The sequence below is a fragment of the Coccinella septempunctata genome, chromosome 4 (genome assembly GCF_907165205.1).
Source record: "Coccinella septempunctata chromosome 4, icCocSept1.1, whole genome shotgun sequence".
In the NCBI taxonomy this organism is placed as follows: Eukaryota; Metazoa; Arthropoda; class Insecta; order Coleoptera; family Coccinellidae; genus Coccinella; species Coccinella septempunctata.
The window spans coordinates 2,073,851-2,100,815 of record NC_058192.1 but is presented as its reverse complement, the minus strand read 5'-3'; the positions used below and the strand labels follow the sequence as shown (position 1 = coordinate 2,100,815).

The window sequence follows — 26,965 nt, the reverse complement described above, 5'->3', positions numbered from 1 at the left end:
AACGTCCAGTTGCAGGAAAGTCCATTAAAATTTAATACTTCATTAAAATCCTAATCCTCCATTTTCCCCTTCAAAAATGACAGTTTTAAATTTTGATAGGGCATCAAATCTTAATGGACTTTCCTGCAACTGGGCCTAACCTGTTAAGACAACTTCTATTTTCAACCACCAGGTGGCATCTGAATCACTCTCAATAAAGATAATTCCTATAGAAGGACGTTTAAAAAATGGAAATATTACTTTTTATCGTTACGAGCTGCATAAAATCTGAAATATTTCATCCAAGCTGTTCATAATGAAAGTTTATTACTTGGCGGTCAGGAAAAATGAAGCACAGCAGTAGACAGAGAAGAGAGAACCAAAGATTCTTGACGTTGTCACTTGTCAGCCTTCATTCATGTCATTTGTGTTCTGTGATGTCAAAGTGGCATAAAAGTCATAACGGCGGCGTGGTGTATTTTTAGCTCGTTACAAAATGAACGTTTCAAAATGATATAAAATGCCGATTCATTCAAGAAGTTGCGATGTGTTGTTCAATATAAGTGCTCTTAAAATGGTTTGAGACGAAATAACGTTGCAGCTAGTGCAGAAAAAAATCTCGAATCGTAATACATAACGAGTGCGTTTGTAGCGCTCTCTATTGTTATCATACCCACTGACTTGGATTCGATAATTATTGAATTTAGGTAGTAACATTTTCAACCGGTATTTCTATATGTATTATAATAAAGAAAAAAAATAATTTTGTAAAATAGAGAATCTAATAATGAATCTGTCATATCTTTTCTGTTTTCCCTCCTTTTTTCATATATTTTGTTCTGTACAATACTGGTTCCACAATAAATTACAAATAATTACTGATTTCGTTTCATTATGTTTACAAAAACCACATTACTGTGGAGCCTTAACTTAAGATATGACAGTTACAATCAGTACTAATTTTCCCTATTGATAATGCTCAAATTTCAGATATTAAAGATGGCTCATAGTGTTGTTAAGGTAACGGATGCTATGTTGAATGACAGTTTGTTGTTACTAGTTGGTGAAGATGGAACTGTAACACCTGACCGTGAAACAGTGGAGAATTACCTGAGTAAGTAAATTCAGAATGTTTAATTTCATGAATATCCAACCACCTACCATTAATTTGCAGATTCAAAACCAGGCGCTACCAATATACAATTGATGCATATCAATAAAACAGATAAGAAGGGAATCGATATATCAGTTGATCACTTCACTTTCATACCAGATGCAATGAATGAAGGTAAAGTGAAGAGCACCCTCCTCCAATTGATATTCAGAACCAAATGTTTCTCACTTGTTGGTTTTCTAATAAAAAAATTCAGCAACAAAGATATTTATTTGATAAACTTCCCCTAATGAATTATGTTATCTGAAACTTTCGTCATTGATAGCAGTTTAAGATATGTTACTTCGTAAACAAGATTTGTATTTTGTGGATTTAAATATGTACATATAATAATTGATTTCAAAAATGAGTGACAACCATGTTAATGTCAACCTATTTGTAAAATTTACTTTTTATTTGTTTGTTGTTATTGAGATGTTTCTTTATCTGAGCAAATAGGTAGTAATTTTAGTTGACTTCCATTGTTGAGGTTATGAACATGTTTGGACTTAATACGTTGCACTTTATAGCCATACAACGCTCCTCACTATTGAAAATATGTGTGGAGTTCTGGATTTACTTGAATCTGTGATGGAATACTCAAGTAAGGCTTAAAAACCATTTAATAATTGAGGTTTATGTCTAAAAGTCTGTCTGTGATTTGATGAACCATTCTTTCTATAGGAATTTTGCAACCAATGAGAATCATGTTTGGTTTTGAATATTGTTATTTTATTAACATTGTTTTCTGAAATGACTCGGAGACTTAACATGCTTTAATTCTTTTAGTTGAAGTCAATGGTCCAGGTATTGAGAGGGAGCCACTTGACATGGAGGAAGTGGCTAGAAATTTGCACAATTTTCAATTAGATCATGATTACATTACTTCTATACCTTTGGGAGAATCAAAATTGGAGGATTTGGTGCAAACATTGGAAGAAAATATTGAACCCCAGCAGAAGGTACCTGCTATTATTTTAGATAATACTCTGTTGGTTCCCTCATCTGATTCAATAGCTACTGAGCAAGTTGAACCGCTATCTAATCCACCAGAGACAGAGACGGAAACAGTTTCCACTACAGAGACAGAGAAAGTTTCAACTACTACTCCTTCAATCAAAGGGAAAGCTAAATTGATCAATACTGAGAAAGAAGCAACTCCCAAAGAAACAACCCAGAAAGTAGTTGAAAAAACTAAAACAAAAGAAAAACCAAAAATAGTTCAGCAAATAGAGAAAGAGTTTGATGACGATTTTGATACTGAGGAAGATTTTGAGAATGACGATGATTTCGGATTTGAAGATGATGAAAATGATTCAGATTTCGAAATCGAGCAGCCAAAATTGAAAACTCCCAAAAAGACTCAACCGAAACGTAAGTCTCAACTTCGGGAAAGAACCCCCAGAGGTCAGGGTAAAGGAGAATCCAAACAGCACAAAATCGAGCTCAAACTCAAAGACAGTAAACCATTGAAACCTCAGGAAGCACCGGAACAACCTAAGGTAACAGAAAAACCGTCAGATACTACAGAAAAAGATAAGGCTACTCCAGTTGTGGATAAAAAGGTTCCCAAGAAGGAGAAGAAGATACCTAAACCAATACCAAACGATTTCATGTTATTTTCAACACCTGATATTATAAAGAGGGTAGGAAGTAAAGATTCTCAAACAATAGGTACACCGAGTAGTTCGTCAACAAACTCTCCCGCTAAAATATCATTGGAAAACCGATCCAGATCATCTTCAGCAGATCAATCGACTGTTAGTCCTAATAAAAGTAGCAGGTCAAGTGTAGATGGTAGGATTCCCGAAAAAGACAAGCCCAAACAAGAAATCAAGAACAAAGATCGTAGACAAAGTTCCGATAAAAGTAGAAAGAACAGCATCGATGAAAAATCAAAAACTACCGAAGCTAAAAAAGAATCCGCCCCTAAAAGCAACAGGTCGCTCATCTCCCACAATTTGTCTCTCACCGGAGATATGGATCTGGAGATGGCTACTCCGGAAGACATCCGTTCGATTATCATGACAGAGGATGTCAAATCTTACACTACTTCTACTTTACCGTTGGTACAAACGAGCGAGATCAGTTCTACCGAATCTGTTGATCAAAATATCGCTTTGGATGATCTAGATCAGAGCATTCTCGATAACATCAATAACGACGAGATTTCCGAAGATATTTTATATCAAGTTGCGCAATCTTTGGTTGGTAATACAGATCTTCAGAAGGCCATCGATAAGGGTTTGAATGAGGGCAATCTGGTACTGGATCCCACAATACAAGAGACTATTTCTACAGATTCTCAAGTATCTCAACAGACGTCTCAAACAAGCAATTCCCAGGTAAGTTTCTAACTGCAAATTTTTTCCACTCTTGTTTTAAATTTAATCTATATTTTCGTTATGCTAATTTTTCTTTCGATTTGAGTGTAATCATAATAAAACTGATGTTTAGGTAATAAATTGAATTTTAATTATGGAGACTTTTTTGTCTTTATTTCAGGAAGGAACTCCTCAAAGCGATATAATCAAAAAGGGCACACAAATTGTACGTCCTGATGGTAGGATCGTGATTATACCTCCAATAGAAAGACCAACTACTAGAAGTCGAGGAAGGAAGAAGAACGAGGAACCAGAAACACCAAAGTGAGTTTTTCAGTAAATTCATCTTTCAATTCTTCTAAATTGTGTTTTTTTTTAATATCCTATTTAGTTTTTTTCGCTTTTAGACCAATACTTAGAAATTTTTTCATTTTATTCATCTGAGATATTTTTTTAAAAGGTAACTTTCCCAACAGTTATCTTATTTCGTAATACTTTTAATCGTTTTTGTTGCATCACGATGTGAAACAAAGATTTACGCTTTTTACTACGAAAATAGCGCCAAAACATCGTGAACAATTGAAATAAAGTTTAAAAAGCGTTATCAGCTTCTTCCGAATGAAAATAAACAATCTGTTAACCACAACAGTGAATACGCGTGCGCCTTTGTACTTGACGTGCCGATATACGTAATATTTGCGATTAAGAACTCTTGATCGATGGGATTAATCGCGTCTGTAAAATAATATTTTTTCATAAATATGTACATTATTCTCGTCCAAACAGAAAACAGAAAAAACTTCACACCATTAATATTTTTATTGGAGGAAATGAATCACTCGAAATCTAAATAATTACCTGACCTATCTCATTGAAAAGATTATGAACAATCTCTCCAATACAAAAAGACGTGGTATCGCCGATATTTCTTGGAAGAATTTTCGGATAAAATTATACCAACGTATTTTCATTCATGTTAAATTGCAGAATTGAAAAGTGAAACATGTGGAGGTAAGATTGGAAACGTTTTCCGTCTAGTATCGAGTGTCACACGTGAGGAATAGATTCAAAAACATATTGACTGATAAAGAATTTTTTATTCGTTTCACTGACAATTTCGGAAAGGAAACAATCAGTATCCCTCCCTGCTTCGAATTAGTATTGGGAATTTTATCAAAGTGAGCGCTTATTTCTTGAGAGGTAGGAATTATCTTGTTTAGCACATTTTTGTTACAATAATAAGATTCCTTTGACAAGATGTATACGTTTTATCTCGACCTTGTTCTGAAAATATGCAGGTAAATGTGAGCGTTACCCTTAATTCGAAAAAGACAATTTGATTCAAATTTTTAGACCTCGAAAATAGGCAGTCGGACTTAGAGCCCATGCCCATTCACTTATTCAGTTCAGCGTTCACTAGGATCGATCGAAACCGTATTTTTTTTTCGATATTTCAGATTGACGAAACCCATCAAACCTCTCGACAATGAACACGTGTCCGGCAACGAATTGGACAGCTCGGAGGCCGAGGACAACCAGGAGGAAGAGGAATCCGAGGACGATCCGAACAAACTTTGGTGCATTTGCAACCAGCCGCACAACAACCGATTCATGATTTGTTGCGATACTTGCGAGGAGTGGTATCATGGAAAATGCGTCAATATAACCAAGGCTATGGGTCAGCAGATGGAAGAGGAGGGCAAGGAATGGATATGCCTGTTCTGTAAGGTGAGTCGAAGAGAGAAAAAGGTTGAACATGAGTATCTTTACGTCTGGTCTCAATTTGTTCAGAACCCTTCTATGAAGAGACCTGCAGCGGCTGCCCGAAGGATCAGGAAGGCGTCCAGAGCGTCGATCGACAGTGCTGAAAGCTCGAAGAAAGTCGAGAAGAAGAAGGTCGAAGCCGTCGTTAGTAAAGTTAGTTGTATTGTGTGTCAGAAACCGGCAAGGGAAAATTCGATATATTGCAGCCAGTCTTGCATACTAGCACACGCTTCTGGTGTAGAAAAGGTACGTTGGTGTGAATTTGCACGATAGGGTTAGAGGGTAGCACTCATTGGGTTCGGATTTTTAGGTGGTAGTATTTGAGAAATCCAGTGGTAGAATGTTGAGTGGTAATAAGGCGCCAACTGTGGCTAATTTGGAGAAGTGGCTAAAAGCGCATCCCACGTTCGAAGTTTATCGCTCCAAAGGACAAATCGTTACTTCTAAAGTAAGTTCGTCCACGATTGAGCTAAAAACTGGACCTGAATCCTATTGAAAATTATAGTTTTGTGGGTATTTAGAAATTTGATCAAAATGAACTGCTAGAACGTATGTGATTTTGATTTTGACCGAGTAATGTCAGTCTTATGCATGAATTCCTTTCAACTAATGACCATTTTGAACCCCAATTCATGTGATCTCCATCATTGCAGCCCCGCCAGAAACAGCAAGTCCTCACACAGTCCAAGTTGAAACTCGTGAAGAATACTGAAGATCAAGGTGTCTCATTAGAAGTAAGGAAGAAGGGCGTGAAAGTCGGTGCTCTCAAACATCTTCCGAAACATGAAGAACCACCTGCGGAATCCAAGTCTCCCGCTCCCAAACCGACAGCGATCGTGAGTATTCAATCGGTCAATCTATCCGAATGTTACTATTTTTCTTTTCAGAGATCCGAGCCTTTACAGGCCCAAAAATTCTACGCTAAAACCACGTCGATACCGGGGACTAAGAAAGCCGAAACCACCCCAGTGAAACCTCCGAAACCCACCACGCCAACGTTGAACAAAATCCCCAAACTGGTCCAAAGCACCCTCAAAACCACCGCGACCGTCTCCATCCCCAAGGAGAAACCTCAACCCGTAAAAACGGCCAAACCTAGACAGCCGGAACAGCAACAACAACAACCGACTGCTCCGCAAGTGACCACTCCCAAGCAGGAAAATATCAGAGAGAACGTTCAAAAGACGCTTTTCGAACAGCTGACGAACAGGATCAAGTTAGACGGAACCATCAAATTGACGGAGGACGAGGTGAAGGAAATATCCAATGAGATCGAATCGCAACTGTACAAGTGTTTCGGAGATACGGGCCAGAAATATAGGAATAAATATCGTAGCTTGATCTTCAACATAAAGGACGTCAAGAATCATACTTTGTGGAAGAGGATCTGCGAGAAATCCGTGAATGCGTATCAGTTGGTGAGTTGAATACTTAGTTATACATCGTTTGGTGTTCCGAAAGACTGATCGTCACTTTTATGTTGAGTCCGCCCTCTTCGCAGTAGGATTTTTTTACTCAACTTTATTTATTTCAATTTATTCTACTCAACTTCGTTACACCCCTCTCCACTACAGTCTGCTCTATTCTATTATAATCTACACTGCTCTACTTTACTTCATAGTATTCTACTCTAATGTAGTCTATTCTGCTCTCCCCCTGAGTAGAGTGAAGTCACTCTGCTCTACCCTACTTTAATCTACTCTACGCCACTCAAATTTACTCCACTGTATTGTACTCTACTTTTTCCTGCCCTTCTTTACTGAATTCTATTCTACTTTACCATCATCTCTGTTTCAATTTGTACTACTCTACACTCTACCCTAGTCAACTGTATTCTATTCTACTTTACCATCATCTCTGCTTCAATTTGTACTACTCTACACTCTACCCTAGTCAACTGTATTCTACTCCGCTCCACTCTAATCCACATTACTCGAATTTACTGTGCTTTAATCTACTACTACTGTATTCTAAAACATTCTACTCTGCTCTACCGTTATCTGCTCTACTTTGATCTACTCTACTCCACTCGAGTCTACTGCAATCTACTCCGCCCTATGCATCTCTACCATTATCAACTCTATTCCATTTTGCTCTACTCTACCCCACTCTGATCTAACCTACTCGAGTCTACTTCACTCCTATCGAATCTACTCTACTGTACTCTCCTCTGCTTTGCCCTTCTTTACTATAATCTACTCTACTTTGCTCTGCTCCACTTGAATCTGCCCTATTCCACTGGAATCTCCTCTACTGTACTTTACTCTGCTCTGTCCTACTTTATTTTACTCTACTCCCTTTGAATCTACTTTACTGTACTCTCCTCTGCGCTGTCTTGCTCTACTTTACTACAATCTACTCTTCTCTACTCTACTGCACTCTACTATAATATGTACTAGTCTATTTTACTCCACTCCCTTCTATTCTAGGTTACTTTGCTTTACTCCACTTGAATTTACTTTACTCTACTATACTCTGCTCTGTTGGAGGATGATGTAATCGATTGTCTTTTCAGGTGAGATTGTCACCGGATGATCTAGCTAGTCAGGAATTGGCCTTATGGAGGGAGAGAGAAGCCAAGCATTCCCTAGATATGATCAAAAAGTCTGAACTGGAGTTATTGAACTTTTCTAGGCAATACGTGTTGAAAACGCACAAAGGTGAGTTTTATCTTCGAGCACTTTAATCAAATTCTTTCTTCTAACCGTTTTTTTTTTTTTAAATCATTCAGGTGAACAAGTTGTTGATGACGAAAACAGGCAAGACAAAGTGGACAACACCGAAGTTATCCGTACGCTAACGGAAGATCACAGCTCGGACGTCAAAGATTCCAAATCGGACGGGGGAAAAGAGTCTCAGAAGAAGAGTTCGTCGAAGCACGGTCACAGAGGAGACAGGAAATCCAGCAAAGACCGAAGCGTCTCCAAAGATCACAAAAAACACAGAAGATCCTCCAGTCGAGACAGGAATAAGGACAAAGAGAGGAGCAGGTCTAGGAGGTCGAGCAGCAAAGATAGGAGTTCGAAGAAAGATAGGAAAAGGTCGAGGAGCAGGGAGAGGTACAGGAAGTCTTCGCACAAGAGCTCCAGGCACAAGAAGGAAACGTCGCACATATCCTCGACGGATAAACTGGATAAGAAGTCCAAGGAAATATTGGAACAATTGGTCGATAATAAGATTGTACCGCCTCTGGAGGACAGGTTGTGGAAGCATGTTCCTCAGGAGGATGTAGTCCCCGGACCTGGTAAGAAAAATGCTCACTCAAAAAATCCTTTATATCTCTGGTTTTTCCTATTTTCAGCTGAGAGCGATAGTGACCACGAACCGTCTTCGACAGTTACTATACCAACACCGCCACATAACATTGAAGCAGACGATCAAGGATCTCAGTCGTCGGAATCGAAAACTGGTGAGTTTAGAAATTGACACTGACAACTGACATTTGAGGTTATCCACTTCGAACCATAGAATTTGCTTCAAATGACATAAAACGAGGGAATACTCGCAAAAGTTAATTTTTTCGCTTAATTCAACAATAATTTTCAGTTGAGCCTCCTGAGACGAAGGAGCCTGAAGTCGAGAGAAGCATGTCACCACCGCTATCTAAAAAACAACCCGAAGAAATCTGGAGGGGTACAATAGGCATGATTGACGTGGCCCATCTAACAATATCGGCACAAGAAGTTTCAGGTAATATCCGATCGAGCTTGAACGTGTTCACGTTTTAATTTTTTTTATTTTTATTCGTTTCGCAGGCGACTGTTCCGATCTGAGCGAACAGCTACCCGGCAAGTTGGAGATCGTCGGTAGGATATCGCCGGAAACCGTGTGGGAGTACATAGGGAAGATGAAATGCTCGAACAGCAAGATAATATCGTTGGTGCGATTGACGGCAGTCGACGTGGTCGAGAAGATGCCCTACCTCGCGTTGTACAGTTATCTGTCGAGCAGGAAGAGGCTGGGCGTCGTGAAGAGCACGAACAAGGCCATCAAGGATTTCTACATTTTGCCCCTGGCGCCCCAGACCCCGATCCCGCAAGCGCTGCTGCCCATCAACGGTCCAGGTGAGATAGAAATGTTTTTTCAGGCCAGGAGATCCACCGATTCGTCTTGAAAAACCACAAAGGGGCGTATTGCATAGATGCAGAGGCCAAAAACGCTATTCAACGTTCTATGGGTCAGATCAGACCATCATCGGTGCTCACTTTTGTCAAACTGACGTGGATTCGTTTACATCTACGTTTGGCCAACGTCAAATATGTCACTTGTCAATTCGTTCACTACTGCGTTTAGTAAACGTCAAAAAAGACTGGATTTTTTCGGGATTTTTTGATTTTTTCTATAAGGCTGCAAGGTTTAGAGTGTTACCTTGACACTTGGCACATTCGAGCACGTCAGCTTTGCCAAACTGACGACTGACGTGGATACAGTAGTTGCGTTTGGCGAACGTCAACAACCTCAAGTGTCAATTTTTTCACTACTGCGTTTAGTAAACGTCAAAGAATCTCGATTTTGTCGGGATTTTTTTTATTTTTTTCTATATGGCTGCAAGGTTTAGAGTGTTATATTGCCACTTGGCACATTCGAGCACGTCAACAATCTCAATTGTCAAGTTTTTCACAACTGCGTTTGGTAAACGTCTAAAAATCTCGATTTTGTCGTGATTTTTTGATTTTTTCTATATGGCTGAAGGGTTAAGAGTGTTATCTTGCCACTTGGCACATTCGAGCACGTCAACAATCTCTATTGTCAATTTTTTCACAACTGCGTTTAGTAAACGTCGAAAAATCCCGATTTTTTCGGGATTTTTTTCGATTTTTGCTATATGGCTGCAGGGTTTAAAGTGTTAGTTAAACTGACGACTGACGTAGATACAGTTGCTTTTGGCAAACGTCAAAAATGTCAATTGTCAATTTGTTCACTACTGCGTTTAGTGAACGTCAAAAAAACTCGATTTTCACGGCATTTTGTTGATTTTTTCTATGTGGCTGCAGAGTGTTACCTTGGCACTTGGCACGTTCCAGCACGTTAGCTTTGTCAAACTGACGGCTGACACAGATACAGTTGCGTTTGACATACGTCAAAAATCTCAATTGTCAATTTTTTCACAACTGCGTTTGACAGGTCACGCCCATTAATGTCATAGAAATAATAGTTAGTGCTACCAACTTCTGGACGTTTTTAGAATGATTTTTTTTTCAATATCTAGTCTGTAGATCCTCACAGTTTGATGACAGTGCTCATTTGAATCCTATTTTAGGCTTCGAGGAGTCTCGTCCGGCACTGTTGCTCGGCATCATCGTCAGGGACAAGAGAAAGCGAGGTTACACCTCAGACGGCCTACATCCCCTTCCTTCCACCACGCCGAAAAAACAGAGGATCGGAACGCCACCTTTACCCTCCGGCGCGCCCCTGGTAGCGGTTGAATTGCCGCAGGTCGTCGAGGCCCCGCCGAGGTCCTACACGCCCCCGTCGATGGTATCGACGCCGCCCCCTTCCGTGTCCAAGGATCCGCGCATAAAGTTGGCGATACCGACGCCGCCAGTTCTGAAGGAAATCGACGATGGTGGTAAGTAGAATTGTAACATTTTAGATTGTTGAAAGTTGATCGGAAAAATAATTCGGCAAGTATTTGAAAATAGACTGAAGAAGGTGGTCGACGAAAAGTTCATTCATTTTTTAATGCAACAAAAAATACACTGCGCAAAAAAATTAACGCACATTCTGAAAATCTCAATTTTAATGAAAGTTAACTCTACATTGACTTTATAACTTATTTTTTATGTTCTCTCGGGAAGGTTTTGAACGGAACAAGACACATTAAATGGAAGAAAAATTCAGGATTTCACCGAATCTTATGTGAAAGAATAGAAATGAACAATTTTCAAAATACTGAAATGCTGATTTAATACTTGGTATTTCCACCCCTTGCGTTAATTACAGCTCGGCAACGACGATTCATACTCAAAATGAGTGATCTTAAAATGTTCTGATCTAATCCTTGCCAGATTTTGCCGAGTTGGATTCCTAAGTCATTAAGAGTAGCTGGATGATTTTCTGAACTTCTCAGCCTTCTATTGGGGTTGTCCCAAACCTGCTCAATCGGATTGAGATTTCTTGCTGGCCATTCCATTCGAGAGACTTCAACCTCTTCAAGGTACTCGTGAACGATGCGCGCACGATGGGGTCTGGCATTATCGTCCATAAAAATGAAATTTTCACCAATGTATGGGGCAAATGGCACTACATGCTCTTCAAGAATGTTCCTTATATACTTATCAGCATTCATAGCTCCATTATCAACGAACACTAGGTCTGTGCGAGCAGTCAAAGATATTCCACCCCATACCATAATCGATCCTCCCCCGAAACCAGTAGTATTCAGGAAATTGCACTGAGCATATCTTTCATGTGGACGTCTGTATACAAGGGAACGTCGATCACAATGGTATAGGCAGAATCTAGACTCATCTATGAAGAGAACTCTTTCCCAATCGGCCTCTTCCCAATGGTTATGCTCTCTCGCAAAATCCAAACGCGCTCTTTGATGGGCTGGGGTAAGAGCTGGGCCTCTTGCCGCGACACGAGGCCTTAAATCATATTCTCTGAGGCGATTTCTTATTGTCTGAGTGCTAATTTGCACCTCATGAGTTTGCTCAAGCTGAATTTGAAGGAGGCGAGCGGTTGCCAACCGTTGTCTCAACGAAGGAACTCTCAAGTAACGTTCTTGAATGGCAGTTGTTACCCGTGATCTATCCTGTCCTGGTCTTCGGACATTCATACCTGTCTCCCTGAATCGCTGCAACATTCTGGACACACTTGTATGGGAAACTCCAAACCTTTCTGCAATTCTTGTGTATGTCCACCCTTCTTCTCGCAAAACTACCGCTTGGGCACATTCCTCTTGGGTCAAATTAAGTGTTTCGCGTTGCATAGAGATCGAGTGTAGAAAATCAAACGAAAGAAAGACTATTGATTTTAGAATGGAGCCAATACATTCAAAATCTTTTTTTATTCCTGCTGGGAAAAAACATCTGTATTGAAGAAAACCGTTGAAAGTGGATAAGATATGCATGCATAATTGTGATAAAAATAATTATCATTGAGAACACCTTCAGTTCTAGAATAAATTTGAGATTTCCATAATGTGCGTTAATTTTTTTGCGCAGTGTATATTAAACAGAATTGTAGAAAAACAAAACAACGAAAAAAATCTGCATTTCTCCTTTGCTGGAGTGCTATTAATAGTATGATTTGCAGGTAAAACTCTTGAATCATGAGGTTAGTCATAATCAAGATTCTCTCAATACACTTTTGTCGTATTTATTTTGTGAAGTTTCGAATTTTTTTACGTTGTCTGCCATCAAAACCCGTTTCTTTTTAGACGAGCCGTACAGTCCCGAAGACTCGGATCCCGATAACACGATCGTACAAGCACACAGTTTCCCCGTTGTGCCAGACGCTAAGCCGACGATCTCCCTTCCGATGGCGTCATCTTTCGATTATACGCCAGTTATACCAGGTGAGTTGGATTTTTGACGAGTGCAGGGTTCGTCAGATCTTCAATTTCTTCTTCTTTTCTAGGTCTGGACGTGGGCGGTCCCCTTCCCGCCACGCCGCTGGAAATACAGAAACAGATGGAGGAGCTGAACAAGAAGATAGAGGCTCAGAAGTCCGAGATTAACAGCATCTCGAAGAACATCGTTTCGGCGTCATCCGAAATAGGTCATTCCGCTTTGGCGAATATAGCTCTACCCAGCAATCTGCAACAGATTTTGGATAGTATCAAAACTATATCCACCGAAGGAAATGCCGAGGTGAGCGATCCTCTATAAGTTTGGATGCCTTTTTATGGATCACATGGTCTTAATTTTTTACATTTGATCAGTAAAATGACCCGGGCCGATTTAGCTAATGAATAATTTTTTTTCGGTGGTTGAGCGCGGTAAACACAAGTGGCAGACGAAATTATTCGAATTTTTTTATTTTTCGAACTATGTCGACCCAGGTCATTTTTTTGACTAACTCGAGGTCGTAGATTACGAATATGCAATTAGATTTTTCCTAAGATCAGTATTTCAGGAAATAAATCATTTTTAGAGGAAAATTTCGAAAAAATTTATAAACTTTGAGAAGCTCTAACAGCCAGAAAAGGGACACTGAATATATGCTGATTTTTTTTTGTGATATATTGATCCTTTGCGAATAGAAAACTACAACTTTCTTCAACCTACCACGAACAGTTGAGATTTTATGATTTTTTCCGCGAAGGTCCAAAATTTCCCATTTTCCATCGACCATAACATGAAACCTAATTCTTTCATCAAAATTCTGTTTGCATATTCGTAATCTACGCCTTCGATTTAGTGAATACGTCAATTTTGGTGGAAATCGAAGAAATAAAATTTTTTTACAAATTTTCCATACATATGTATAGAAAAATTGCGATTTTTGAAAAAAAATTTTTTGTCTCAGATCAAAACCAAATTTTTATTGTCGGCTAATTCGAGGGCGTAGATAACGAATATGCAAACAGATATTTTTTAAAAAAATTATTTTTCAAGTTATAGTCGATGAAAAATAGGAAATTTTGGACCTTCGCGGAAAAAATCATAAAATCTAAACTGTTCGTGGTAGATGATTGAAAACTGGTTTTTTCTATTCGCGAAGGATCAATCTATGACCAGAAAAATAAACATATGTAAAGTACCTCTTTTCTGGCAGCTAGAGCTGCTCAAAGTTGACCAATTTTTTCGAAATTTTCCACTAAAATTGATTTATTTCCTGAAATACTGATCCTACAAAAAATCTTATTGCATATTCGTAATCTACGACATCGAATTAGTCAATAAAATGACTTGGGTCTATATATTTCGTACTATTTAACGCTAGAAACGGTCCTGCTCGTCCACAAAGTGGCAATTTCGTGAATTTTTTTATAGATATGAACATAGCCTACTAGAATATTTCTTTCTGGTAATTTAGAATATGAACTGGTCCTAAACCAGAGTAGATTTACTCCTGAATCAGATTCAACGACTTTGGGGTTTAAAACTGTAAAAAAATGAGGTTATGTGTACTGGAATGAAATGTGCTGTTATAAATTTTATATAGCTTCGTCATATCGTACTAGAATGAAATTCTAGTGAGCTATGGATTATTTTCTCTCGTCTAAAGTGGCAACAGCGTCGCTTTAACGAATTTCTCTCCATAAAAGTGAACTGGCCCTAAGACGATTGACTTTTCAATCAGTTTGAACGAGTTTGTCATTTACAACTGCCAAAGAATGAGGTTATGTCTTGTCGTAGCTCACTGGAATTCAAAATGCTGTTTTAATTTTTGAATAACTTCGTCATAGCGTAATAGAATAATATTTTAGTAGGGTATGGCTTCGTTTCCCGCGCACAATGTAACAACAGCGTCCTCTCAACTTAGTTCTCTTAATAGACAGAGACGATTGACTCCCGAATGAGATGGAACGACTTAGGACACTTAAAACTGTCAAAGAATGAGGTTATGTCTCTTCATAGCCTACTGGAATGAAATATACGTTATAAATTCTGAATAGCTTCGTAATATCGTGAAATTCTAGTAAGCTATATGGACCATTTTCTCTTGCCCAAAGTGGCAACAGCGTCCCTTTAACCAAACTTCTCTTCTGCCGCAGGAACCGCGCGCTCCTCCGAAACCCGCCGACCCGAGCCTGACCATCCCCCTGATGTTGCCGAAGAGTTTCACCAGACCGCCGCCGCCGATCGTTCCGCAGCATCCGCCGCCGGTAACCGCCATGTTGCCGGACTTCTCGACCAACACGATACCGCTCAAGCTGCCCACCAAGCCCAAGATGAAGGCGCCGTCCGGCGACGACTCGCCCGGCCTCCTAAGCTCGCTGACCGAGGAGGAGCTGGTCAAGAAGGCGGCCGAGATGCTGGGCGAGACCGAACTGACGCCGAGCAAGCACAAGTCGTCCGGCCAGCTGGATTACCAGGCCAAGAGGCCGCGACTCGACAACGAGTCCAGTTTCGACATAGAGCCGGCCATTCCCGGTATCGATAATTAGTCGGGTAGGAGGACGTAGTGAGGGAAAAACGGGAATCGGACTCCGCCATTCGGATCTTCGGCGAGAATTTGCCGAAAGAGGAACGCCACTGCACTGGGTATGGTGCGTTTCTAGTGTTTGACGGGCGGATTCTGGTTCTCGTTTTTTCTGTGGCCTAGAATTTTTAATAGTTAGTGATTTGTCGACGTCGCTCGATGTTCAGCAACGCTTGCCAACCTTGTGATACTCGAAAAACAGCGGTATTTCAATGGTTGCATCACAGAACAAGTACTGAAGTGTCAGATATTGAAAATTTTGTGACTTCACATAGAGGTGATGTAAAGCTACCACAGAACTCCATAGTAGTTCAGGTGTTCTGTGACGGAACCATAAATGTGACAACAAAACAAGGAAAAATGCCCAAGTAACGTCAAAACTTCACTTGAGAACGCAATATAAACTTTTTATCATCACTTGGATTTAATAGTCGGGCACATTTCCAAGAACTGTCCAAAAAGGGACATTGTAGCAGTTTTTTCGAATATTTACAAGGTTGAGGAGCGTTTCTGAACTCGTCCATTGAGCTGCAAGATGCCTCTTTGAGATTGTGCTATGGTATGATCTCCTTGACAAGCTTATCCAAATGTCAACTGTCGAAGTGAGAGGTTAACGTCTTCTTTAAGCTTCACCTGAACCCGCAATACTTTTTTTTTATTTTGCCGACTTTCATCGAATTTCAGTACATACTTGAATCGGTTGAATATCTGCAGTGAATTTAACGAAGAAATTTTCATTTTTAAATTTTTCTTTCATTTTATCACCGAAGAATGAAAGTTTCTTTATTTAATATTGAAAAAATCCCATAACTCAATTTATTGGAATAGCGCTACAAAAAAATTACAAGGAATAATGGTGTAATATAGTAATTGATCGAATATTAAACATCCGGATATTCAATCGTTTCAAATTTTGTAATGAAAAGGTCTAACGGGATGTATAAAATTGATTTCAACCAGGGACATTCTAGTATGTACTGCAATTTTTATAGAGTTTAAAATTACTGCATGTTAAATTGAAATTTACCGATTTCATAATTTTCATCGTTTCATCTCATCTTGTGTGATGTTGTTACTCAAGTTTTTGAAAGTATCGAAGCCAAAACAGTTGGAAGATTAGAAAGAAGGTTAGATACTAATTCTGCATCTCCTAAATGAAGATGATTTATAATTTGTAGAAACTTTGACTCGATCGTTGGTGAAAAAAGGACAAGAATTTTATTTTTCAAAAATTAAGAAAAGAAATTATGTCGTATTTCCTATATTTTCGCAAACTTCTGATACAAAATTGTTTTGTAGTTGTTTAAATTGATGATCGGAAAACCTCTTGCTACGTAATAAAAGATTCATTTATAATTTTCAGAGATTCGGGTAGGTTACTTTTCATATTTCTATTTTTCAATTTAACATGTTGTATTGATCATTGAATATCGCTTGTTTTTCTTCTGAAGGAGAGATAACTTGAATAAATGTGCAAAAATCTCAAGCATGTTGGTGTTTTCGGTTTCGATGGAAACCTAACATACCAGTTTTGTTTTTTAATTATGTAATCACTCTTAAAAAAATGATTATTTTATTTCTGAAAATGTTCCGTACTGGCATGAAAAATTAATGTATAGTTGAATATTGTACAAATATATATTTAAGTTTATTCTTCTTGCTAAACAAGGTTATTAGTTGTTAATTGACTTGTACATAAATACATTATATATACATAAATTAGTGAATTGATTTCGTGATTTTTAGATCATAACGATGTTAGGGTTCTTTCAATGAGAATATGTTACAATGCATTTTTATGTAGTTTCTTGTTTCTTAATATTCCCTAAAATTAAAGTCTACCTACATTAGATCTGCTGTTTTATTTCGTACATGATGACTTTGGTCATTTTGAGAATCAACGAGGGAATTATCAAATGAGAGCCTTCTTTCCGGTAAGTAAAGAAGTTTCTAGTTGGAAAGTACTGTGGATCAATGGAGTGCAGGCAGTGGAAGTTTATTAATAAGGCACTTGAATGTCAAACCATCCTTTGGCAGAGTTTCAAAGTCTGGATGCTCCAGGTATGAAAGTGCGGTCGTATGGAACCGTTCTAGATGTCCGAATTCTTCTCACAGATTTCTCAATCCGTGCCTAGAGGCAGAGACGTCTCAAACGGCTGTGATAAATGCCAGCCCCAAAGAATTTTGTCTGTGGAAGTATGTTTAGAGAGAAATTTTTTGAATCCCAGTCGGTTATGTTGTCGAGATCTTCACTAGGTTTCTTCATTAAAAAGTAACTGAAAATTCGCTTCACGATCGATAAAGAAGTAGATTAGCGTAGATTCGAAATTATGGCATAAAATGTCACTTCCATAATCGTGAATTTTAATTGGAAGCTTTAGATTTGTGTCATACCAACAGGTTCGTCGTAGACAAACGGGTAGTCTATGGACTGCTTTAGACCTTGTTGAAATTTTCCTGCATTTCTCCCGTCAACATCACCATTTCACATCGACAAACCTCCGTTATCCGGCAACATTGCGTAAATCTGAATAAATTAATTCACCTAATTATCATTCGGCATTCTCGTTTCAATAACGATTCTAGTCGGTGGAAAAACATCTCAATTGTAGAGAAGAATCATGCTGTGTAGCAGTATCATTTGAGTTAGTTTAGCTTCAGGAAAAGGATTTCTCAACATGATGTATTAATGAAACTTTTCTCTGCTTTAACATGAACTGAAAATTGATAAAAGCACATATGTGGATTGTAAGAAAAAAACCTCTGTACTTCGTTTCCTGGAGGCAGCATTTCATTCGGGCAAAAGCCATTTCAACCTTTTTTATTGTCTTTGCAGTTCATATAGAAACAAATTTTCCAAATTTTTTTTAAATCTACAACGAAAGATGAAGATGATGGTCCGAGTGATTTATAAGAAAAAGGGGAAAGAAAAGGATCTGAATTAGCTATCTACAGAATTTGTTTGTAATATTCATAGGGAGCCCTCAGATTGAAAATCACTCAGTGCAAATCAAATTGAGCTTCTTTTTCACCTTGCAGTGTCAAAATGTTAGGTTTCTGATCAATATTCTCGTCTTTCGCTGGATATTTCCTTTAATTCAGCGTTTTAAACAGGATTTCTCGTACCGCAAGTCGCGCCGTCCGCGCCACCTTTACACGCGGGCCCCCAACTCGCAAGGCGAGGCAAGTTACGAATGAAGCGAGATTCACACACGCGACGGACATCGTGAAAGTGGCATGCGTGGTCGAACGAAAACAAAATAGTGAAATCCGAGATTCTCTGGTGACGCCTTCGAATTTAAAATTGACGAAATGAGTTTTTAGTCGATTTCGGTAATTTTTCAGCGACTTTTCCGGTAGGATCGTTTTTTCCGCAGTGAAAAAGATGTGCTGAAAGTTTTCCTCGACGCTGTGTTATTGTTGAGGTGCGCGTTGTGTTTACGGTTTATACCATTAAAGGTACCTAACAAACAACTTGTTGGTTTTGACCCAGTTCCAAATTGTTCGTTTTCGACAATTTTATCGGGCGCACTTCCGTTGAGAAGTTTAAATCGTTGGCTCGATCTATGAAATTTATTTTAACTTTCCTCCTGATACACCTAGAGTGAAGTGGCGAAAGATTTCGATGGTACTCGTATTTCCGCGCTTCCTTCCAAGCATTTAAAGAACAGTTAGGACGTTCTATCGAAGAATTCGAAGGAGAAATTTGTTGGTTCTTCGTTGTTTCTTCATTCAAAATATTTGTCCAGAACAGTTCACTTGGATATAACAAATTTGAATCGTGTGAGATTTTCCCATATTTGCTTTTGATAAATGTGCTAAATGGCAGTTAATTTGTGAAGAAAAATAGACATTGATATGAGGAATATCTTTTCTACTAGTTAACCGATGAAATATTATAAAAATTACTAATTGAAACATTGGGATCGCGTGAGAAGAATTTTTTTAATCTGCATGTATAATGAATGAGCGCATTTTCTTCTAAACTGTTAAAACGAACGTGTTACACAATATTTACAACACAAGGATCGAATCCCCTCGCTTTATAAATAAATAGACTGAATGAGAAGCATGGAAATGTTTTGATAAGGGAATAATCAGTTGGGCCTTCCATTCAATGCATTTGTAGCCGAGCCTTATTAAAATTGTTTACTTGGTTGTTACGACTGATGTAAGTCGGTTAAAAAAGGATGTGAGCAACCAAGCACTCGTTCAAGGTATTGAAAATTAACAGGTGTAAAGTTGAAAGGTTTTCTGAAAGGCTCCCTACCCAACTTCCCTGAGGTTCTTCAATTAGAAAACTTGTGTATTCAGCACTTTAGTTTGTAGAGGGATAGGGAATGTAGACAGAGTGGTATATCATTTCAAAGAAACAGGTATTGACAAAACCTCATATTTTATTTTCCTTTAAGGCGGATCTTAGATTTCTTCTCGGAAAAACGGCAACTACTGGTCATTTGTGAAAGTCAGGTGAAGGGTGCTTCAATTTGTTGGGACAACCTGTATATACACTACATATAGAAAGTATTCCAGAGGTGATTAGGAACAAAATTCGATCAGATGAGCCAAAATTGCAGAATTATTTGAATTATATACGTTTTAAATTATCTCCCATCAGAGTGGGCAATTAAAAAAACGTTGACTTCCCTATTCAGGGCCCTGTTGTACGTTAGACAAGACCTTGAGTGGGCGTCGCAAGTTGCCATTATATGTTTTTTGTATGAACAGATTTATCGTGATTCATTGCCGTATGAGTAATATCAGGGAACAACATTAAAACACCTTACATCCATTATTTCAGGATCTCCAAGAAATATGAATGAATCATGAATCTACACTATCGTAGATAAAAAACAATATTATTTTCGAACCTTTGTAGGACGAAAAAAACGGAAGAAAAAAATCTGCGAATTAACTATATAATTTGGTAGAAAAGTCGCGTATCATCTAGCAGCGCATCTCTTTTAGAGCTCTCATCTACTCATTTTGAGGGTTTAAAATTGAGGAGAACTATAGAACTCAAACTATCTCATTTTTTGAAATTTTTCATCGAATTCTTTGAAAATCAACAATGATTACACTTTTTTGAAACCTCAACTTGTTTATCTTACAGTTGGAAAAGATTTTAAACTGAACTTGAAAGAATATAGATATAGCGGGTGAAAATTTCCATATTTGTCCTGTTAATGAGTTCTTTATCATGGAATAGATAAGTGCTGATAAATGTTTAGTCATTAATGACCCTTCCCGAAATTGAATGTATTTCCAGGTGTATGTATGATAAAATGATTGCCTCTACGAATAACTCCTACACCAGATTCATGAATTATTCTTTCAGGCCTAACTCATCATGTCTCAGCCAGGATTCCCGGGCCATATAACCACATCTACGGTTTATTCATCGACACGTGTGAACACTTCCATAAGATGGGATCCCTCATATATCCAAACTCTGCCAGGAGTACTTAAAATAGTGCAAATAGTAAGCAAGTTTTTTCGTTACTTACACGATCTACGCACGTTACACCTAAATGCCGGGAATACCGCGAATCAATGGAGTGTAGAGAGAGGTAGCGAAGCTCTCCGGGAAAGTGGCACCATGAAATTTCGAAATAATTTTTTTTTTTACATTTTTTTCTTCTAGTATTCCTTTTTTAGGTATGTAGTTTTATCGGCTTCATCTGTATAGAAGCGAGTGGATTGGCTAGTCATACCAGGGGAGGATTCTTCAATTTCGTGGCGCTGGTAGCGGTCCTCTTCACTGGAATACTACTGATCTTCTACCTGTTACATATCATCGAGAAAACTTTCAGGATACCATGGCTGATGGTTGAATTCGCCTTCTGCGCTATTTGGGCTTTCGGATTTTTCGCAGTTTCCATTATGGCGGCAACCTACGGCTCCGATGCTTATTTAGTTGCTGCGGTGAGTATGTTTGTCCAACTTTGACCATTGACCGCCAAATATAAAATTGAGTCAATAGTTGGTTATTGAATTTGGAAGGAATCCAATTGTTGGTTTTATAATGAGAAGTTTGACTGCCTTATATTAACGACCTCCGTAGTCTGCATCAACTTTGTAAGATATACTATCGACTATAAATATTTAATACTCAATACATATACAACAATTTCTCTTATCCCCAATTTTTTTTCTAGTTTTTTGGATTTTGTTGCATGGTGGCGTATGCCTTCGATGCTTTCCTGAAATATTCAGCCTTGAAAAGGGGAGAAATAGCACAGGGAGAAAGAACAGCCCAGAAGCAAACGAATGTAACGGATGTGTACTGAATATAGCCTTTTCTTCGAAAGTGTACTTAAGATGTTTCCGTATTATGTAATTTACGTTTTTTTATTTATTGGTTATTATTACTTTTCTTCATAGTTTAATTCATTGTTGAAACATTCTTATTTTATTCGTCTATTATTCCTTCTTTTTGACAAGTTCGTGCGTACTTAATTTCTTTGCGAAAAATTGACTTCATGTAGATGAATCTGGGATATTTTGGGTATTATTTTATGTGTAAATTATCACGTTTATTTTTAGGACATTCATAAACATGTTTCACCAAACCAATTCATATTGATTTTATGGAATATTGGACTAAAATTTTATATTTTGTGTCATATCAAACTAATTTTTTCTTTAATGTGACCTACATCCAATTCATTTGAATATTTAGATTATCTATGAATTTTATTGTTTTCTGAATGAGGTTCCTGAAGAATCTTGAATCAGAGATAATGAAATATGATTGTGTTCAATTACACGTGTAAAAACAACCAGTTTTCATTTTGAAATTATATTGAGAATAAATAAAAATTAATAAAGTTTTATAATATATTATCAACTGATGATCCTAGATATTATGCAACACCAGGAATCAATCAAGCAATAATGACCACAAATTGTGACACACTTGATTATTTTTAAGGAAATATCAATATTTGTTCTGATTTCGAAATAAAAGTAATTGTTTTATTTGAATTTAATCGAAATCACTTTAGATATCTCTTATGATGATGACAAAACATTGTTCTTCCTGTAAAGACAAATGTTTTCAATAAGAAGAGATTTAAAATCTTGTGGCCAAAATATTTATATAAAAAATGTTTTACTCAATGCCAGTGAAAGGTAGAAAAAATTGCTTGGCAAAAGGAAATTTATTGGAAAATCAACAGGACCTAACACACTTTTTCTCTGAACAGAAATAGTGAATTAAATAATGTTCAATTGATATTTAACATACCGATGTAGACAGTTGGAAAATTTGTTCATCCACCCCAAGTTAGTCTCTGAACATGATCGGCCTTTCGTTTGGAAGTCTTGATGAAACCTAAATATTCCAATTCTGCAACTGCTTGAGTAAATCGTGCTCTAAATAATGGTTAAGGAAATAAACTATGATGAATTACGAAATATGAATATTTATCTAAGTAATGAACTGATGTGGAAAGAATGAGGGACATATATTGAATTGAGAATGATGAAAAAAAGGATACTGCAACTCTGGGTCCACTCTCCTTTTACCATCGTCATCTTCCTCATCGGTGGGATCTAAGATACTCAGGAATGCTTGGAGCCAATCGTACAAATTTATCATTTTGCCGCACTCCAAATGGAGTTTGTAAGCGATGCATATATCAGGCATGGTGGGTAAAATCGCACCCTCTCTTCTGATCTCGCAACAAGTACACTGCAATAATGCTAATGTTATTTTACGCGGTTTCTCGTAAAGCGAAATAAATGACGAACCTGCAAGTAAGTTTGTGGATCGTTTAGCGCTTCATGAATTGCCGATCTATGCGTTCCTATGAGTTGATTCTGTATGTCGATATCGTCGAAGAAAAAGATCTCGTGAAAATGAAGACTAGAGTACTCGACTAAGTATTTTTCGAAAATGGTACGTAAATACTCCACAATTTCTTCACGTAATTTCTCGTACGCATTTTTGGACTGGTTTTGGGAGATACTCTTCAATTTCTAAAAAAATTATACAATTAATTTCAAGTTATATCTGGAAATGAACTGATTTACATTCTTGAATTCTACCCTACTCGATGCGCTACCGATTTTAATTTGTTCCTGGAAATTTTGAGTTATTTCCGTCATGGAATCGATATAACCCAATTGCATCAAGAACTCTTTGAGTTTTGAATGTATTCCTTCCAATTCTGCAACGAATATCGAATCGGTTGTATTTTCTAAGATTTTTATGATGTCTGTTAATTTTTTAGTGAATTGATCTTTGGACTGGAAATTCAACAGTTGAAAACATTCGTTGAAATGCTGAGATTTCGTTATATTTTTGGTGGTGGCATATGCATACAATTCTCGAACCTGAAAATTTCATTTTTCTCTGTAAACTTCTAATGGACACTCGAGGTGGGACACCCTGTATGAAGAAAACGTGATCAATTTCAACCTGCTTTACCTGTTTTCCGAGAGGGGTTTTCGGTAAATCATTCACTAAAACGTGCAAACATCGAATGAATAAATGCAGATGAAATACATATTTCCTAAGTTCTTTAAGTTTCCCAAGAACAACATCCTTGAGGTAATCATCATCTTCTAATAGTTTTATTTGATTCCTGTAAGATTCTCTCTCTACTAAATCGCGAAAGGAATATATGCGCCTTAGACTTTCAAAGTCTTCATGTTTGAATTGATCAAGAACATCTTCGAAATTTCGGTTGGTACAAAGAGAAAATTCATTTCCCCTGCTAAAATGCTCCATCATTGCGAACTAAAAAAAGTTCCAATTGGAAAATTTTTAAATGTTAATAATATGAAATTATGATATTTATTTCACTCACCTTAAAATGCTTCACAAACCCAGTAACAGATAAATCATAGAATAAAAATATATCTGTGAGTAAATTGAATACTTTCCCACTCAAAGAAAAAGGACAGTGTCCAGAAAAAAACACATTTTCCAGTATGTTATTCAAATATGTGGTGGATGGTTGTGATGAAAAAACCTTAATACTAGTTTTAGAAGAGACGTGATATGGTAGGGTCCTATGTAAGATGTTCAACGAAGTAGCGACCCCAAATATCAGGACAAATGGTATGATATTAATATAAGAATGAGCAATAGATATGAAATCTTGAATAACATTCTCACTGAAATTCTCAATGTCTGGAATTATGACAACTAGTGGTTTACAAGTTGGCGCTCCCCTCCTTATAAAGGAACCTTCGTCTGAGTAGTTCAGAATTGAATTGTTTAGGTATAAACTTTCATACCACGCTTGAAGAACAGCAAAAGTACAGCGAGATTTTTTGATATAATTAGATTCCTCCTCTTCATAATCTTCCTGAAAATCTTTGAGTAACATACACTCTTTCAAATCACTCCGTTTCACTTCTATCATCTAAACTTAAAATGTAATTACTCACATACATATCCTCGATCGTTGCATCTTCATCATTCAGAAATCCATTTATCATATTTTCCACAAATAACTTGATACTACTGCAATCTTGAGCCCTCATTACAACACAATGCGGAGTAACATACTCTTTTATTTCCTTAGTTAATGCTGAGAATTGTGCTTCATGATCTGGCATATTTATGCCGGTCAGCAAAGCAGCAGTTGGAATTTCACTTTGTATCTGGTCGTAGGTCAGATTAACGAAGTTAACCAAATCTTTCAACGTTGAAGAAAAAATTTCAGTATTAATAAGCTACAAAACATTCAGATATGAATATTATCGTTGGGAGAATAGTTCATTTACATGAAGTTTTTCTTCAAAATTCCTCCAGAGCGAACTGAAACTCTGATACCATAAATGGTCGGAAAAAATACTCTTTTCCTTCTTTCTATGTTTAGAAAGTTTTGATGGTCTTTTGAATCCATTCTTGAAAACAAAGACACCCTGAAAGAAAATTTCGATGAGTTTTGCGTTTTTCTGAAACGAACCCTTGAGGAACCTATCTTACCTTAGAAACTGAATTGCCTGAACTCATTTCAACGAATAATAAATAACGTAACACGAATAACACAATTTTTTAAAACTTCTTATAATAACATAACCTTCAAATAATGTTGGAAAGAGTTGTCATGCGCACTGCGCAAATAATTTCGCGCCAAGTATAACAGGAAGGCATGTTCCAGAACTGAATTGAATTAATTAAAGTCGAGAAAAATCCTCATTTCGCAGAAATTTTCGTGAAGCAAGTAACGAAAACTCTCTTCACAAGATCGCACTATCCAGATTAAATGAACATTGTCTATGTAAATGAATAATCTTTATTTTAGCAGTCCCTTCATCCCACTCTAAATGCTGGTTCTGTTACATAGATGGCTCTGAATATGCCAGTTTATTTTGGCATAAATGGTGGATGCGCAAATTATATTTTGGGTGATGAGTTTTTATGTAAAAAAAGGAACCAATTATACAGTACAGCCATGAACTGATACAACAAATTCGTTTCACGTTGAGAAAACTCCTCTAATTTCAGGTGAATTGGGATTGAAAAGAAGGTACTTCTAACTGTTTTCAATAGAAACTCAAAGTCATTCCAAATTTGTTGTTTGGAAGATGAATTGACCAAAATTTGGGTTCTTGTGTCAGTTGAAGAGGAAACTTTTACAGTGATTTCCGATACTTTGAGCGATATTGATTTCACTGTGTGGAATTTCATTGAGTGACATCATTTTTTTCATTGTACGATAGGTCCTTGGGTTGAGTATCATCCCCTTATGGACTCTGTAGCACTCCCCAAACGAAGAAACTACTGGATATTACGATAATTCAATTTTTCATATCACCGAGATGAACTATGTAAATCAATTAACATCAAAATAAGCGCGAAACAGTGTGCTGCGCTTGAATGAACTCGCGAAATGGAGAATGATGATAGTAATTTCCATGGCCGATTGTTCTCTGTAGTGGTTCAAGTGATGTAAGAGAGACTGTACAAGTTATGAAAGTAAGGCAATGAACTTCTCTGGTCTACCTCCGTCAAGTTCACTGCTACACTCTATTATCTCTTTTCTACACATCTCACCTTTCCTGAGACGGTTGCCAATTCGAAATATTTCGCGATTCGGTAATGCAAGTAGTTTGTTAAAAAAAAATGTACTTCGAAGGATGGAACTTCTTATGATTTCCGAAGTGGAATGCACAACTATCCAAACTGGCATGCGATTTCAAAAGTACATTTTAGTTTATCGAGTTCTTATAAACTCTGATGCAGGTCTTTTAGCTGTAATCCAACAATTACAGGGTGTCTATGCTGTGCAAGAGACAACAGTTTTCTCTGTGCTGTGCTCGCTGGGAAGGATACTATTGGCATCGTCAGAAACTCTTCGATTTCTTCACTGCAACAAAGTCATGCCACGCATCGACATAAAAGAGGAAATACCATTCGATTATGGAAGAAATATCGCACTGGTAATGACCACGAAATAGGGTTATCTCTGAAAGAGGTTACCTCAGTTCATCGTACCACTTACCTCCAGTTTTGCACTCAATGCAGAAAAGAAGAGTGTATCAGAATGGTGGTGCCAATGAACTTTACCTAGTAGAAGAAAGACTGCTATTTTCGCCTGTTTGTACGTTCTGCGAGGAAATATGGCGATCCATTGATGTACCGTTTCAACAAAGACATCGCTGATAGCATACTTACCGTGGTTGGAGG

General features: G+C 37.6%; 3 protein-coding genes across 7 annotated transcripts; 2 read left to right on the top strand and 1 right to left on the bottom strand.

The window, feature by feature from the left end:
- The first annotated feature begins 403 nt into the window (after nt 1–403).
- Nucleotides 404–17,167, top strand: LOC123310675 (death-inducer obliterator 1). Of its 2 annotated transcripts, XM_044894258.1 has the most exons (19): nt 405–686; nt 970–1,093; nt 1,154–1,267; nt 1,922–3,477; nt 3,638–3,780; nt 4,914–5,184; nt 5,248–5,466; nt 5,531–5,668; nt 5,874–6,056; nt 6,108–6,638; nt 7,736–7,880; nt 7,952–8,464; nt 8,522–8,629; nt 8,767–8,910; nt 8,976–9,284; nt 10,481–10,789; nt 12,605–12,742; nt 12,805–13,037; nt 14,888–17,167. In XM_044894258.1, exons 2-19 carry the CDS (start codon nt 979–981, stop codon nt 15,278–15,280), a joined length of 5,562 nt encoding a protein of 1,853 aa, XP_044750193.1. In that variant the 5' UTR covers nt 405–686; nt 970–978; the 3' UTR covers nt 15,281–17,167. The 2 variants fall into 2 exon arrangements, with proteins under 2 accessions (XP_044750195.1, XP_044750193.1); XM_044894260.1 differs by lacking the exon at nt 5,531–5,668 and having other exon boundaries at nt 404–686.
- Nucleotides 17,168–18,514: 1,347 nt separating this feature from the next.
- Nucleotides 18,515–22,149, top strand: LOC123311614 (CKLF-like MARVEL transmembrane domain-containing protein 4). Of its 3 annotated transcripts, none has more exons than XM_044895667.1 (4): nt 18,515–18,774; nt 20,654–20,797; nt 20,974–21,240; nt 21,474–22,149. In XM_044895667.1, the coding sequence occupies exons 2-4, from the start codon at nt 20,666–20,668 to the stop codon at nt 21,603–21,605; spliced, it is 531 nt and encodes a 176-aa protein (XP_044751602.1). In that variant the 5' UTR covers nt 18,515–18,774; nt 20,654–20,665; the 3' UTR covers nt 21,606–22,149. The 3 variants fall into 3 exon arrangements, with proteins under 3 accessions (XP_044751602.1, XP_044751605.1, XP_044751604.1); XM_044895670.1 differs by lacking the exon at nt 18,515–18,774 and adding an exon at nt 18,818–18,943; XM_044895669.1 differs by lacking the exon at nt 18,515–18,774 and adding an exon at nt 19,390–19,532.
- On the bottom strand, nt 22,142–25,405 carry LOC123311613 (origin recognition complex subunit 3). Of its 2 annotated transcripts, XM_044895666.1 has the most exons (10): nt 25,262–25,405; nt 25,057–25,197; nt 24,718–25,005; nt 24,132–24,635; nt 23,750–24,061; nt 23,353–23,655; nt 23,071–23,298; nt 22,818–23,011; nt 22,565–22,692; nt 22,142–22,357 (listed from the first exon to the last, which is right to left on the bottom strand). In XM_044895666.1, the coding sequence occupies exons 1-9, from the start codon at nt 25,286–25,288 to the stop codon at nt 22,590–22,592; spliced, it is 2,100 nt and encodes a 699-aa protein (XP_044751601.1). In that variant the 5' UTR covers nt 25,289–25,405; the 3' UTR covers nt 22,142–22,357; nt 22,565–22,589. The 2 variants fall into 2 exon arrangements, with proteins under 2 accessions (XP_044751601.1, XP_044751600.1); XM_044895665.1 differs by lacking the exon at nt 22,142–22,357 and having other exon boundaries at nt 22,464–22,692.
- Nucleotides 25,406–26,965: the final 1,560 nt, after the last annotated feature.